Genomic DNA, 13,792 nt, shown 5'->3' on the forward strand with positions numbered 1-13,792 from the left:
TGAATGAAATCCTGGGGGGAGGGGGAGAAACGAAAAGAAAAGGTTGGGGGCAAATACTTAGCTTCTCTGAGAGCACAAAATTTATTGCGGCTTTTTAAATGATGATAATGTATTTATGAAATTCTAAAAATCTTCTTTCCTTTGACCAATGATGGCGCGTTTAAAGCCGAATCGTTCAACTGGTATACTTTTCTAACAGCATATTTTACTGAGAGTGGTTTATTTTAATACGGATAAAAAAAAAAAAACTATGCGAAACTTCAGTTAAGTTAAATAAACATATTTCGTTTTCATTCTCCTGCAGAATAAATAAATTTTTTTATTTAAAAAATGTTGAACACTTTTGCGTTTTAAATTACCAGTTAATTTAAATAAAGTGACTGCTTTTAATTGTCCAGCGAAAATATTTAGAAAAATATTTTTTAATGAATCAAAAATTAAATTGATCAAAAATAACGACATGAGAACTAAAATTTATGTGTTTTGCTTATACTGTAATCATATTTATCCACATGTCATCGATGTGAAAAATTAATTACCACGTTCGATTGTCTCTTCAAATATTACGATTCAGGAAACAATCTACGAGGAAGTGATAGACATCTCCTTCGCCACGTCCTGAACGTGAGTAGGCACACATTAGTTCCTAGTAAACAATAACTAGACATGCAGTTTGCCAGTATAGTAGTGGATATCATTCTTCTCATACTTGTGCTTGTACATATTTGAAAATTTTATTAGATTTTTCCTCAGACATGTACATATGAAGTGATAGAAAATTTGTTTTTGGTAATGAACTTTTAAAATTTTAATTGCTTCTAGGGTCATGGGTTATAATTTAGCAAAACAAAAGTGAAGGGCAGAACATTATTTAATGGGGCAAAAATAAATTCAACATTAATCATTTTTTGTTAAAATTAACTAGGAATGACTCCATAATTATCCACAAAAAGAAGCATTTTTCTTTTTTATTTGATTATACATTTATCAAAATAATTTACATATTTCACTAAACATTCTCTGTCATTGAAATTTTTTTCTTTTTTTAAAAATTAAAATTATAATCAAATGAGAGTCATTTCATAAGTCTGAACGCGATTGTTCCATTTTTTATATCTCAAGGAATTTTAATTTGTCTTCACCGATCAAGTTCACATAGATGACAACTGTGATCCAGTTATTATGTTTTCCTATAAAACATTTATCGCTTTTTGAAAGTAAGAAATCTGAAATCAAAAAGAAAGAACTTTTCACTCACTTAAAAAAAATCAGTTTCATTCATGCAAAACAATGGAAACATACACTAGCTGGAATTTTTAGGATACCTTAATTCGATAATGGCATTCTCTGACCACACCTTTGAAAGAGAGAAAATACAAGCCCTTCCCCCAGTAAAATATATTTACATATCCGGTGGTAAGCAAATACCGAATGCCTTACTCCTTGAAGGAAGAGAAATACTACAAGTGCGAACTAGTGGTGGATGCTTCCAGCTTAATTTGATTTACTTTTTTTGATGATCTAATCTAAACATATTTGCACTGCAATTCATTAAAATTATAGTAAAAATTTTTTTAAAAAAAGTCACTTCGAGAAGCATATTTTTACTCTTCAAGGTAAACACGAGCTAAATTTAATAAATAGAGGTTAAACGGTCTACCCTGTAAAGCATTAAAACCCACATGGACAAACACACACACATTCATCTTTATTTTTAGTAGTGATAATATATTGAATATTAACATTAACTGAATATTTATTTTACTTAGATTTTAAAATTCCAAATGGGTTCACATTATATCAAGATTAGCAATTAATTCAATTTTTATCTACATTTTTGTAAATTAAATAAGTAGAATAATTGAAATATGCGTGGATTTCTATCGAATTTGTTGAATACAAATACAAATCCACAAACTAGGAACTTGGAAGAATATCCATTTAAATAACACATTCACCTTTATTTTTAGTAGTCATAATATATTGAATATTAACATTAATTGAATACTTATTTTACTTAGATTTTCCAATTCGAAATGCGAATATTTCCTTTGCGAAAATAAATTTCCCAACAAAGCATAAAGTGTTAGAATGATAAAATTTGAAGAAAAATCCGTCCAGGAGTAGACCGTCTGTCGGTGTGCATTTTAGCATGCATGTAAGCGCAGTAATACAAAAATTTAGGTAATGAAATTCACTTCCAATTTTGAACCAAAAATATCAAAAATTTGAGCATCTGTCGGTATGTACTCTCGCAGGCATGAAATTACAATGACTTAAATAAATGAAATTTGGTATGAAATCTTGCAACGAGCAATTGCAGCTCTAATTCAAACTTTCGTTCCCATCGGTTGGTAAAAAAGCGTTGAAAAACATATTCAATTTTCTGGTACTTTTTTTCGGAAAGTTACAAAATTGAAATCTATATTTTTTTCATAACTGCCGGTGCAAATTGGTAAGCTGTAGGTATAGAGCATTTAATGTCATAAAAAGTTGCAAATAAATTTGAAATAAAAACAAAAATTAAAATCACAATCATAGTACACAGTGTGCGAGATAAAACAAAACAAGGGAAAGTAAATCTAACTATTTACAGATGTTTTTTTGACAAGCGCATTATAATTCACGCTGAATACTCTGGGAAGCCACATCCAACATTCCACAAAAATCAGTTCAATAGAGACCGTTTTCTGTATGCTAATAGAGTTATCAATTATCTACTTATACAACCTTCACCATATATCCATTGGACGATTTCCACAATACTGATGTAAGAAGTGAGATCTACAGTGTGTGCTAAAGACGAAATCTCAAGTGAAAATGATTCAAAATGTCAATCTGATTGCTTTGTTAGCCGACTTACTAGAAATCTATGGAAGCTAGACATGCGATTTGGACAAAAGAAAATAACGGAGTAAAGGCAAAAAGAAATGACGAATGAAAGCCGAATTGATAAAGATGAAATGAGAGCACACAGTTAAGTCAAAAGTAAAAGATATCATACTAAAAAATTCATGGGAAAAACAGATCTAAATGTTCAAGATGGGAAAGGAGAGACTATAGAAATAAAAGGCGAAATTCAAAAGATCGGCGATATCAAGAACAGATTTAGTGATCTTTGGGGCAAACCAAATAATTTCCTAGGAAGTTCATATATTTCTGATCAACTTTTACACCCTTGATATTTGATGAACAAACGTTATGGACTCTTAAGACCCAGATCGACGTTGCGAGTTCTATAATAGGATTTTGTGACGGTCAATCAATACTGAGCCTCACTCTGAGGACCAGCGGTAGAGATTCTAGGAGGAATATCAGCCGATAAATTGACGGACCTAACAACAGCTCTAGAATCCTGAGGGGAGCTATCTTACCCAGTTTTATAGAACTGAACAGCAGACAACATGACACAAGCCGGGATAAAGTCTTCACTGATCACTTAAAATTGATGTAGAGAGAACCTGGTTTATGCCAAGTGCCCTCTGGATGTTGAGGAAAGCTTAACAGTTCAATACTTCATCGATGCTATCAGAAATGGAGCAACGCATAATTCAACGAGAATGATGAATATAAAGGATTTGAAATCTGTTCGGGCATATCGCAAGAAGAAGGCTGCAAAAAGTGTTTCCAAGACATCCAGATACGCAAGATCAATCGAGAAAAATGACGCCAGTAAAGAAAAAAGATCATATATTTAAATCTCTGTCGAAAAATACGGAAAAATTATCGGACCAGTCTAGCTGCCAGGAAGAAAAATTCCCTATCGTTGAAATCCGAACATGACTTGTTGGAAGTGCAATAAAAAGGGGGTGTTCAGAGAGTGCAAAATGATTATATCAAACCATTTTATGGCCGTTTTGTGGACAGAGGGCGACTTTTCCTGAATAAAACCCCTGAAGAAGGCTTGGAAGCTTCTGCACTTAATGGAAAGAAGAATGGACTGTATTTGAAAAATTGTATGGGCTGTTTGTGGAAATCGATTTGTAGTAATATGATAATTGTGCTTGGTGTTGGTAGATACAGATGCAACTCTTTTAAGAGCAGTCTTGTCGTGCAGTCGAGAAAGTATCTTATTTACACGGCTTTTAACGTTTCTTTAGACTGCTTCTATTGAAAAAGTAGAGATACCCAGGAAACAGGATACATCAATCGAATCTGGATGAATCAATGAATCATTCCAACCAGGTCTATTCTCTGCCTGGATTGCTGTTATTTAACTAACCATTTACTCTCTATCTATGCTGTTTATTTACGTTTCTTTCCCGTGTTTCATATTTTCTAGATTATTTGCAATATAAAGTGTTATTACATTAAAAAAAAATGTCAGAAATGGGATCTGCACTGTATGCTGAGTTCTCAAGTGAAGATGACCCAGAACGTCGATCTGATTTTTTTAAAGCTGTCTATGAAAAATAGACATGAGGAGATGAAAGAGTACGTATTATCGACCTGAATAAGAGAAAATGTAGAAAAGAATAGATTAAAAATAAAAGGAATTGAAGTATTTAATACGAATTGGAAAGGAAGACACGAGAGCACATGTTTAGAGTTAAGTAGAAAATAAGAAATTTCATGGCAACAAATTTATGAGGAAAACACAAGATGTTGAAGACATAAAAGTAGAGAGTAAAAAAAATAAAGAGTATTCATGGAATTCTGGAATGAAACATAATAATTATTTATCAAATGTTTTAATTATGGGATAAAGCGTCGTTTTCCATTATTAACCAGCTTGCTGTATTAAATTTACCAACCAGAAGATTCACTAAACAATATATATTTTAATGTATTTATCAGGACATTAATTGTTCACATTTTTAATCTTGCGAATGTTTGAATTAATGCGCTAACATCATTGCCATACCAGCCAGTATCTCTTATCATGGCTGATTGAAAGTATGCTTTTATCAATTTCAGTTTGAAAAATTATTTTCAAAACTCATTTCCGATAACTTTAATACTTTTTGTGAATATGCGCAACATTCATAATAAATCCTACACTCACCCTTTAATTTTAGCTGACAAAAAGTAGTTTCTTCTGAATGGCATGCATCCATTTTTATCGAACCTCGAGTTGTTGCCATATAGTAAAAACTAATCGTGTTGTATAACTGACTATTTGTAGAAGCAAAATCATAATTCTGAAGAAATCTTTGAAGCTGCATTTTTACCACTCATCTTATTTCTAAACCATTTTGAGCTTTTATATTAATTTGGATTGATAACATGATTTAAAAATAATAACATTCTATTCTAATAATAGCAAATTCTTAAAAAAAAAAAATGGTTAATTTTTTTTTGTCAATAAGCACCTGTTGAGGATTAACACATTAGTTTGCAAGATCTGCAGTCCTTTCTCACATTAACTGCATTATAAAAAATTATGCAAGAAATGCATACCTCTAAGCACTCTTAATTTGTTTCTGAATAGAAGAATGTATTTAAAGTAATATCATCAATTTATCTATTCAAGAGTTTGACAGATATTGATTGATTTGAATTTGATTTAAAGAATTTAGCGAAGATATAAATATTAGTTTTTTTGTTAAAATATGCAAGGAGTTTTAGTTCAGGAATACTAAAGAGCAGAAAATTGAGTCAAAACTTCCTTGAGTCCTCATTACAACATTTTTTTGTGGCTGAAAGGAAAAGCGAACTTCCATGAATGATAAAGACCTGAAATCGTCTCAAATCTGCAAATTAATTCCTGCAAAATTTGTTCAGTTACCATATTAAATGTTTACAATGTTGCAATGTATTAAAATTTCGCAATATACTTTTTTTTAAATGTATATAATTATTAAAACAAGTTTGAATGCAAAACTGCAACTTACCGTTTGATGGTGCATTAATATTTGGCTTTTTCATGGGCGTCACAAGATCGTGGACACGTGAATTAGGCAACTGTCTATCAGGATTAATCACAGACCTACATATAAAAAATAATGTAGAATACTATATTAAAATATGAACAAACCAAATTCTTTAAATTGTAAATCATAAAAAAATCAGTGTCGCTTTTAATTATACAAATGCATTACTTATCATAAAATATACTATTACATTATAAAAAATGGAACTTATAATTTTATTTTGTTGTAATTAAATTAATGTCCCATTTTGAATAAGACTTGAAGGAACTTAATGGTGCAAATTAAAGTATTATCAAATGACAATTGGGAAAGACAATACATCAAGTTACATTAATGGACAGTTATTATCAAGTAACATTAATAAACATTATTGATAAAACTTGAGATTAGTTTCCTCAGTTTCATTTTATGGTAAAAATCCAACAATCACAAAGATTGCAAATTTTAAATCCCAATAGAAAATAATTAAAATTGAATAAAAACAATGTAATTCTTTAATCCTTTGCAGTCCATTGTCCAGTACCACTGGACATCACATTTTGAATGAACATAACACCATGCCCCTGTCCCTGCAATTATAATTAAGATTATTCAAGCAGCGTCATGAACTGGAAGAGAAATCACACATCTGGAGGGGATCATCTTTCTTGGTTCTCACCAGCCTACAATCATCGAAATTAATTGATTAAAATGAAAAACAGGAATATTAATCAACATCGAATACATAAGTCTGGATTGCTCTTGTGCGTTACAAAATTTGACAGAAATGTGTTGGTTTCTGAAGACACAAAATTACACACTATGAAAGACGTTTAAAACTACTAGAACAAGAAGCAAGAATCATCATGGCACAAGTATGATGCCTGCATTAGACAACTACATTTGTATTGTTGGCAAAAAATGTACCAGTACACTTCAGATCAGCAATTTTTTTCCCCCCTCAGAGGGAAAAGGACAATATGCCTTCAGACCAATTTTGTGAGTACCAACGTTCTGATTGCAAAACCAACTATTTGCAACATTGTCAACAACAGCAATATGAACGAACACTACTAGTCCTGTGTACTATGTTAAATGAGAATCGATTCAGTCAACCAAATGATCTAGCTTAAGAGTTATACTGTTTATTGTTCAGAAAATATAAAGGAAAGATATCGATATTCAACATCCAATATCATAGCATGAGCTGGTATATGGTGAAAGGCCTCATGTACTTACATGTAATTGCTAATGAGTCTGTGACTGGCCAAAACATTGATGGAAATCGACTACCAAATGTAACGCTTGTGATATTGTTAGTGATAAATATTAAACCATGTCGAAAAAAAAAAAGCGTCTAAACAGCAAAGATGTCCAATACCTACAATGTACGCACATTCTCCAGATCTAAACCCCATCGGAAAAAGTCGCTGATTGAAAAATGGCCTCTATAAGACAAGAATATGCTCATGCAGATAAAGGAATAAGATAAACTGCTTCAACAACTGGTAGAAAATGTTGTGCGTAGTTCGACGCAACCCATTTAATATAATATCGTTTTCCACAATGGACATAACTCAAAATGATACCTTTATCAAAGATGCTTGCTCCAGTTCATATGCATTTTTCTTCTCTGTACGAAACAACAAGTATACACTCTTCCCTCAGATGTTTCAAAACCTTTTATATTTCCCAGGACAATAACTGACTTTTATTCTAGGGCCTGAACAGTGTGCCAGCAATATTTTATTCTGCTGAGCCTCCACCTTCCACTGTACAGATATCTCAATGGCAAAAAAAAAAAAAAAAAAAAAAAAGAGAGAGAGAGAGAGAAAGAGTTATAAAAAGAGAAAAAGTAAAAATCGTTAAAAATGATAGAAGAACTTGAAGTGAGAAGATAGAAGTCTGGTGAAATGACAGACCCTGAAGATTAAAAGTTTTGAAAATCTTTTTTTTTTTTTTTCTTTTCTAAAAATTTTAAGCACCAGATCTAGTAGCTTATATTTTCCTAAGTAAAAACTAAAATTTCGCGAGATTCGTCCAACAAACAATTTTGGATGGGGAATTAAAAAAAGAAAACATCGTGAAAGAAATCACGAACAAGTCAAGTTAAAATCTAATCATACTATATTTTAAACGATCGACTAATGTAAATACATACCGAAGTAATTACAATTCAATATAATACAATAAAATCTCTTTAAACGTTTATTTAAGGGATTGTTCTGAAATGACATATTAATGAAAATGACGATCGAATGTGTAATATACAAAACAGACTTCACTAAAGTAGAGGAGCTTCCTCCCATATTCGTAAATCCATTTGACACACCAAATTCATCCTGCTGTATTATTTTTCGTTGATCGGAGCAATATGTGTATTCTTCTTTAAAAAAACATAAAAATTGAAACATGCACTTACCAGGCTTAAAATATAAAAGTTTAAACATGCACTTACCAGGCTTAAGTTAAAATATTTTCGAACTCTAAAACAATAAAAATTGAAGTTCGATTGTTTTTCAAGTCGCAACAAGTATGGTACAGTACATATTTCATACTGCCCCTTCAGGATAGCTATTCCAATATGTGCAACAATGCACATTGTTGAAGAAAGAAAGGGGGGGGGGACTCATTAAGTGTAATCTCAAATATGGTGGCATCTTGGATGTATTTCACCTTAGCTTCTTTCTCCGAATTCTTCCCTTTTGTTGGTTTTCTTTCTTGATATATCCGGTAACCAAACTTTACACCATGCTTTCTAATTCTCATATTCAACATGCGTAGGAGGAAGCAAAACGCATTCTTTGCACTTCTCTAGAAAATTATACCCTTTTTAAGGAACTTTTTCAAAACTAAGCATTTATAAAATGATTAAAAGTGGTTTTCGAATTTAAGCATTTTTTAAGACTCTACGCAACCTGATAACGCTGCACAAATATTTCAAAACTATTAGTAACTGAAATAAATAAAGAAAAGTTAAAAAAAAAAAAAAAAATTCTTATCAAGAAAGGAATACAGAATTCATGAATCTGAGATAATCGGATTCAAAATGCGAATGTATTCCAATATTATAACATACATGCCATCTCAATTGGAGCATATAGAATACGAATAAAATCAAAGAAATACAGAATACCTATTAAAATCAGATGACATGGAAGAATAAGAATTCGCTATTTCTATGCCATTATTTATGTTTCCATTAGAAACCATTGGGTGAACTTGCCGGACTTGCGGAGCAACTGGTAAGCCAATATTTTCATTTCTTTTAGCAGTGTTTGATGTAGAAAGCAAATTTTGTCTTGAATAACTGCGAAAATTATCCCAAAAGTTATTTGCTCTTGTTCGTGGAGGTACCTAGAAAGATTTAAAAAAAAAAAAAATCTAAATAACCAATAATAGCAAAAAATTGTAATAAACATATATAAACAACAAAATGAAACTGAAATGTGGTTGTTAATAATGATTCAATTATGGTATTTAGAATTCTGCAGTAACTACATTCATTAAATCAGTTTCACAAATTTAAAAGAAATATAATTCATACTTTGGATGTTCTGTCAGGTTAAGTATTAACATTTTTTCTTCTTATTAATATACTGGTTAAATATCAACAAATATGATTCAATTTATTCTCTAAACTGAATGCTACAGCTATGATACAATAACTAAGCACTTATATTTTCTAACATTGTTGAATTGACAACAAATGCAAGAGAAATTAATGCATTATACGAATAATAATATTAGCGTTTTTTTTTAAAATTGTATATGAAGGAAACGATATATATATTGAATACTAAATAATATTGAATACTAAATGTACTAATATTAAAACACTGCTCGAACAAGTAGTTTTAAAAACAGAATTATAACGTCTGTACTAACTTGATTATTTAAAGTTTCTTGGGCAGTTCTATTTTCTTGACTAGCAGGATGAATAACAGCTCGCACAGGTCGAACATTGCTTGGAACTGTAGAACTATGAGATGGAAATGATTTCATTTGCATCGGTATATATGCTGAAGATCTAGGTGAGACTTGATCATTAGAATACATGTTGGATGGTGGGATGAGCGGATTTGAATTCGCAGACAAACACCATGGACGGAATTCAAAGTCTTCACCATTATTACCCTGAGAATTCAAAGCATTCGTTTGTCGAATAACTTCACAGTCAATGTGCTATTTAAGAAATAAAACACAAAAATTACAATTAAATATTAAATGACAAAGAAATTGCACAATTCATAAACACAATAAAGAAGACAGAAAAACAGAGAAATACAACTGGAACCGACAACATGATGCACTGATATTTTATGAAATAACAGTTCAATATCAAGATTACAGATGTAAAATATTTGGTAGAAAAAAATCCACTCAATTAAAAAGAACCATGAAATGTGCATGGCAAAAATATTTCGATTAGTATTGGAAAATTGCATATATACATACAAGGAGTTTGTTCTCATTATGGTCATGATTCTCATACTTTCTAAAACGTTAGATATAGATACATAATTACAGCTGGAAAATGCTGTAAACGACAGGAATAATTAGATTTTTTGGTCGTTTGAGTCAATAAATATATTTCTGAAAAAGTTTTTCTTATTTTTTTTTTAATAAAACGATAAGAAAATGAAAAAAGAGCGATTAAAAAAATAATTATACATTAAAAATGTTGTTGTTTTGCAATAAGATTCCTGGCTATGGTTCTTTTACACAACACCTTTATTACACGAACATAAACACACGATATAGGAAAGACGAATAAAAGAAGATTACACAGCATTTTCAGTTCAATATCATAAGCACGCAGCTACATACGGAGGCAGAGAGAGTGATTGGAATGAGGGAAGAGGGGAACGTAATCATATCGATATTCATTCCCACAAAGGTACAGCAGAAAAATAGTTCGCTGGCTGTATCCTAACACGTACCCCCCCTGCAAGTGATATACTTTTGAAATAATTATAATATTAAGCACAGGAAACATAAATACATAAAAAATATGAAACCAGTGAAATATTTACCGAGGAATATTTCAACTTTTCATCGTCAACAGACTTTGTAAGAAAATCTGCAATTAATGTTTCAATTTAAACATATTCTAATTTAATTATATTGTTCTACCACAGATTTTTCACAAAATGAAAACGTAAATTCATATACCTTGATTTATTCGAAGACCTAATGTATTTAATCTATTGAATTACTGCTTGACTATTTGGATTTAAGGTTACAGCAGCGTTTATATAATGTTTACATTTCAGTTAAGTTAATAGATTTACAATCCCAAAAAGGTCTTTAAAAATTTCAGAATTGCATATACTCTACTTCACATGTTGAGAGATTGACATTCTTTCTTAAGACGTTCCAGGAAATTAATGAATTGCCTAATAAAATTTCGTCACCAGAAAATGATTTACCAATTTCCACATTTCCCTTACTAGCATCAGAACTAACATTCAAAAAACCAAATTTTCTGAATGTAAAATGCCACAAAACGATTTCTTATCTTTTGTACCCATCAAATATCTTACTATTCTTTCAGCTGCATGCTTTTTTTCTGATTTATGGTTAAACTATCAAAGCTTTGTTATTGCTTGAATTTATATTTCTGTAAAAACAATCTATAGGCACCTGATTTAGATGTCAGCAGATATAACAAGGTCTTGCACCTGGACTTTTTTTTTTGGTAGAATTAATTACCTCTAGCTAAAGCCTTCATTGCAACTTGCCGGCGAATTAAAAGCATTTTCTTCTTCACGGAGAATTTCTAACACGTCATCTAATCATTTATCGCGTTGCATTTATTTTGGAAAATTTTCCAAAATATTAGTCAGCAAAAAATTTATCTATAAAAAATGTAAATAAACAGTTAAAAAAATTAATCGATATATTTGATTTGTACAGACTTTATTTGGGATATACTTCACAATGAGAAAGGCTTTATTTATAACCTTCATAATTTGAAAAAATTTAATTAAAATTTAAGGTTGTCACAAAATCTTATACCAAATTTCAAATAAATAAGTCATTGCATTTTTGAGCTATCACATTTACATGCTGGTGAAATTACAGACCAACAGACGGTCAAGACCTTGATGGATCTGGTTCTAAATTGGACAGGTATCTAAACTTTAAATGTTAAGTCTGTGTACCAAATTTTACTCAATCATCGTTTTGTAGGGATAGTACTAATTTATATTCGAAGAGCCGGATAGACAGATTTCTTCTAAATGGATTCGTTCAAAATTTGATAGAAATTTACAAATTTTGTGCAAAGGTTATATACAGGATTCCATCCGTCTTGCTCAAAGCGTTTTTGAGTTACAATGTTCAGAGACAGACATATTTCAAAAATGCTTTTTTTAGAAGTCTGACACATAAAAAAATATCAGGTTCAATTTTTTCTTTTTGACAATTATAATACTTTTTCTTTGTATACTTCACATACCAGAAAATAAAAACAACTGAAAAATAGTATTTCTCATAATAACATACAACTTTAAATTAAAATTTGTATTGTATTAAAGAAATTATTCAGTGACAGCAAAATTGCATTAACTTTTAGCCTTCAACCAGAATTTTAAAAAATCACTGGCACACAGACAGAATGCTCATTATTATTTTGTATCATAGAGAGAACAGTGGAAACTATCTTTATCATCAATATTTTTTCTTTAATGCATAAAAATTCAAAACGTTTTAAAATATATTTTTAAAAAATCCCAAGAACGAAATTTGTAAATATTTTTTTGTCAATCAGTATCACCTAGGTGCTAGTAACGTATTGTTGCAAAAATTAAGTACTTTTTAAGTACCTTAGCATTAAAAAAATATACCTTTGTACATGCATGCAAACATAGACTTCCATTATTTTCTAAACCCAAGATGTTTTCCCTTTTATAATAATACATAGTTTTTATTAACAATTTTTTACAATCTGTTCAAAATTTATTTTTAAATTTTAATATTTATTTTTGTATCTTCAATTTTAAAATAAAGAAAGTCTATTAGGTTGGACGAAAAAATAAGCTATCACTGCAAAATATTATTAGCGCGCGGGGGGGGGGGAATCCAACTTTTGACAAATTATCAAAGATTAACAAAAATCTGATTTTTTAAATATTATTATAATTAAAAAAATTATCAGTCTATTTGGATAAATATATCATTTCTGAAAATATCGATATTGACGTAGAAGTATAGAAAGATTAAAAAAAAAAAAAAATGTATTTCATTTTTATGTATATCTAGCAACAAATAAAATTCAACATGGGTAGAATGGAAAACAAATTTCCTCTCGGGCTAGCTCATCATATTTAGAAATCTAAAAAGATTTATTTGCAGTCTTATAAAGATATATATTTTTAAAATAAATTAGATTATATAAATATTTACAATAGAAATAATAAGGATAGAAATAAAAAAGGGATAGAAAAACTACATTGTTACAGCTGATTTTTAATTTTACAGATCATTGGTAATTTGATATTTTACACCTTGTAAAAGTTTGTGCTCTATAATTTTGCTTCGAACCTTGTACTTTGCCAAGAGTGAAAAATCCTTTGCTTCACTAGCGTTATGCAACATTTTTTTAATTACTGTTTACATGTCAGATATTTCTTTTTCTAAGTACCTTTTTTCTATTTTAAAGAGCAAATACAAACTACAGTACATTTTATGCATAGTAGAGCAAAATAAAAATATTTCGTAAGAAAAACAATATTTCACAAGAAAAAACATATTTCTCAAGAGGAAAAATGTCTTCAAAGTGCAGATCTGTTTCTAAAAAATGTCACACGCCTGAATTTATTTATTTTAAGTGGTAACACTAAATTTAATTTAAGTGGCATAACTAAATTATGCATATATATTGAAAACTCACAGCTAATGGAAAGTCACGTTATTAGTTTTAAGGTCTTTTCATT

General features: G+C 30.1%; 1 protein-coding gene across 3 annotated transcripts in view; it reads right to left on the reverse strand.

The window, feature by feature from the left end:
• Positions 1-13,792, reverse strand: part of LOC129961078 (uncharacterized) — a 148,102-nt gene that overhangs the window by 31,978 nt on the left and 102,332 nt on the right. For all 3 annotated transcript variants that reach the window (XM_056074888.1, XM_056074889.1, XM_056074887.1), the window contains exons 19-21: positions 9,741-10,037; positions 8,989-9,209; positions 5,835-5,929 (exon numbers count right to left, since the gene is read on the reverse strand). In XM_056074888.1, the coding sequence (XP_055930863.1) occupies positions 5,835-5,929; positions 8,989-9,209; positions 9,741-10,037 (613 nt within the window). The remainder of the gene's footprint in view (positions 1-5,834; positions 5,930-8,988; positions 9,210-9,740; positions 10,038-13,792) is intronic.

Source organism: Argiope bruennichi, chromosome X2 (assembly GCF_947563725.1).
Source record: "Argiope bruennichi chromosome X2, qqArgBrue1.1, whole genome shotgun sequence".
In the NCBI taxonomy this organism is placed as follows: Eukaryota; Metazoa; Arthropoda; class Arachnida; order Araneae; family Araneidae; genus Argiope; species Argiope bruennichi.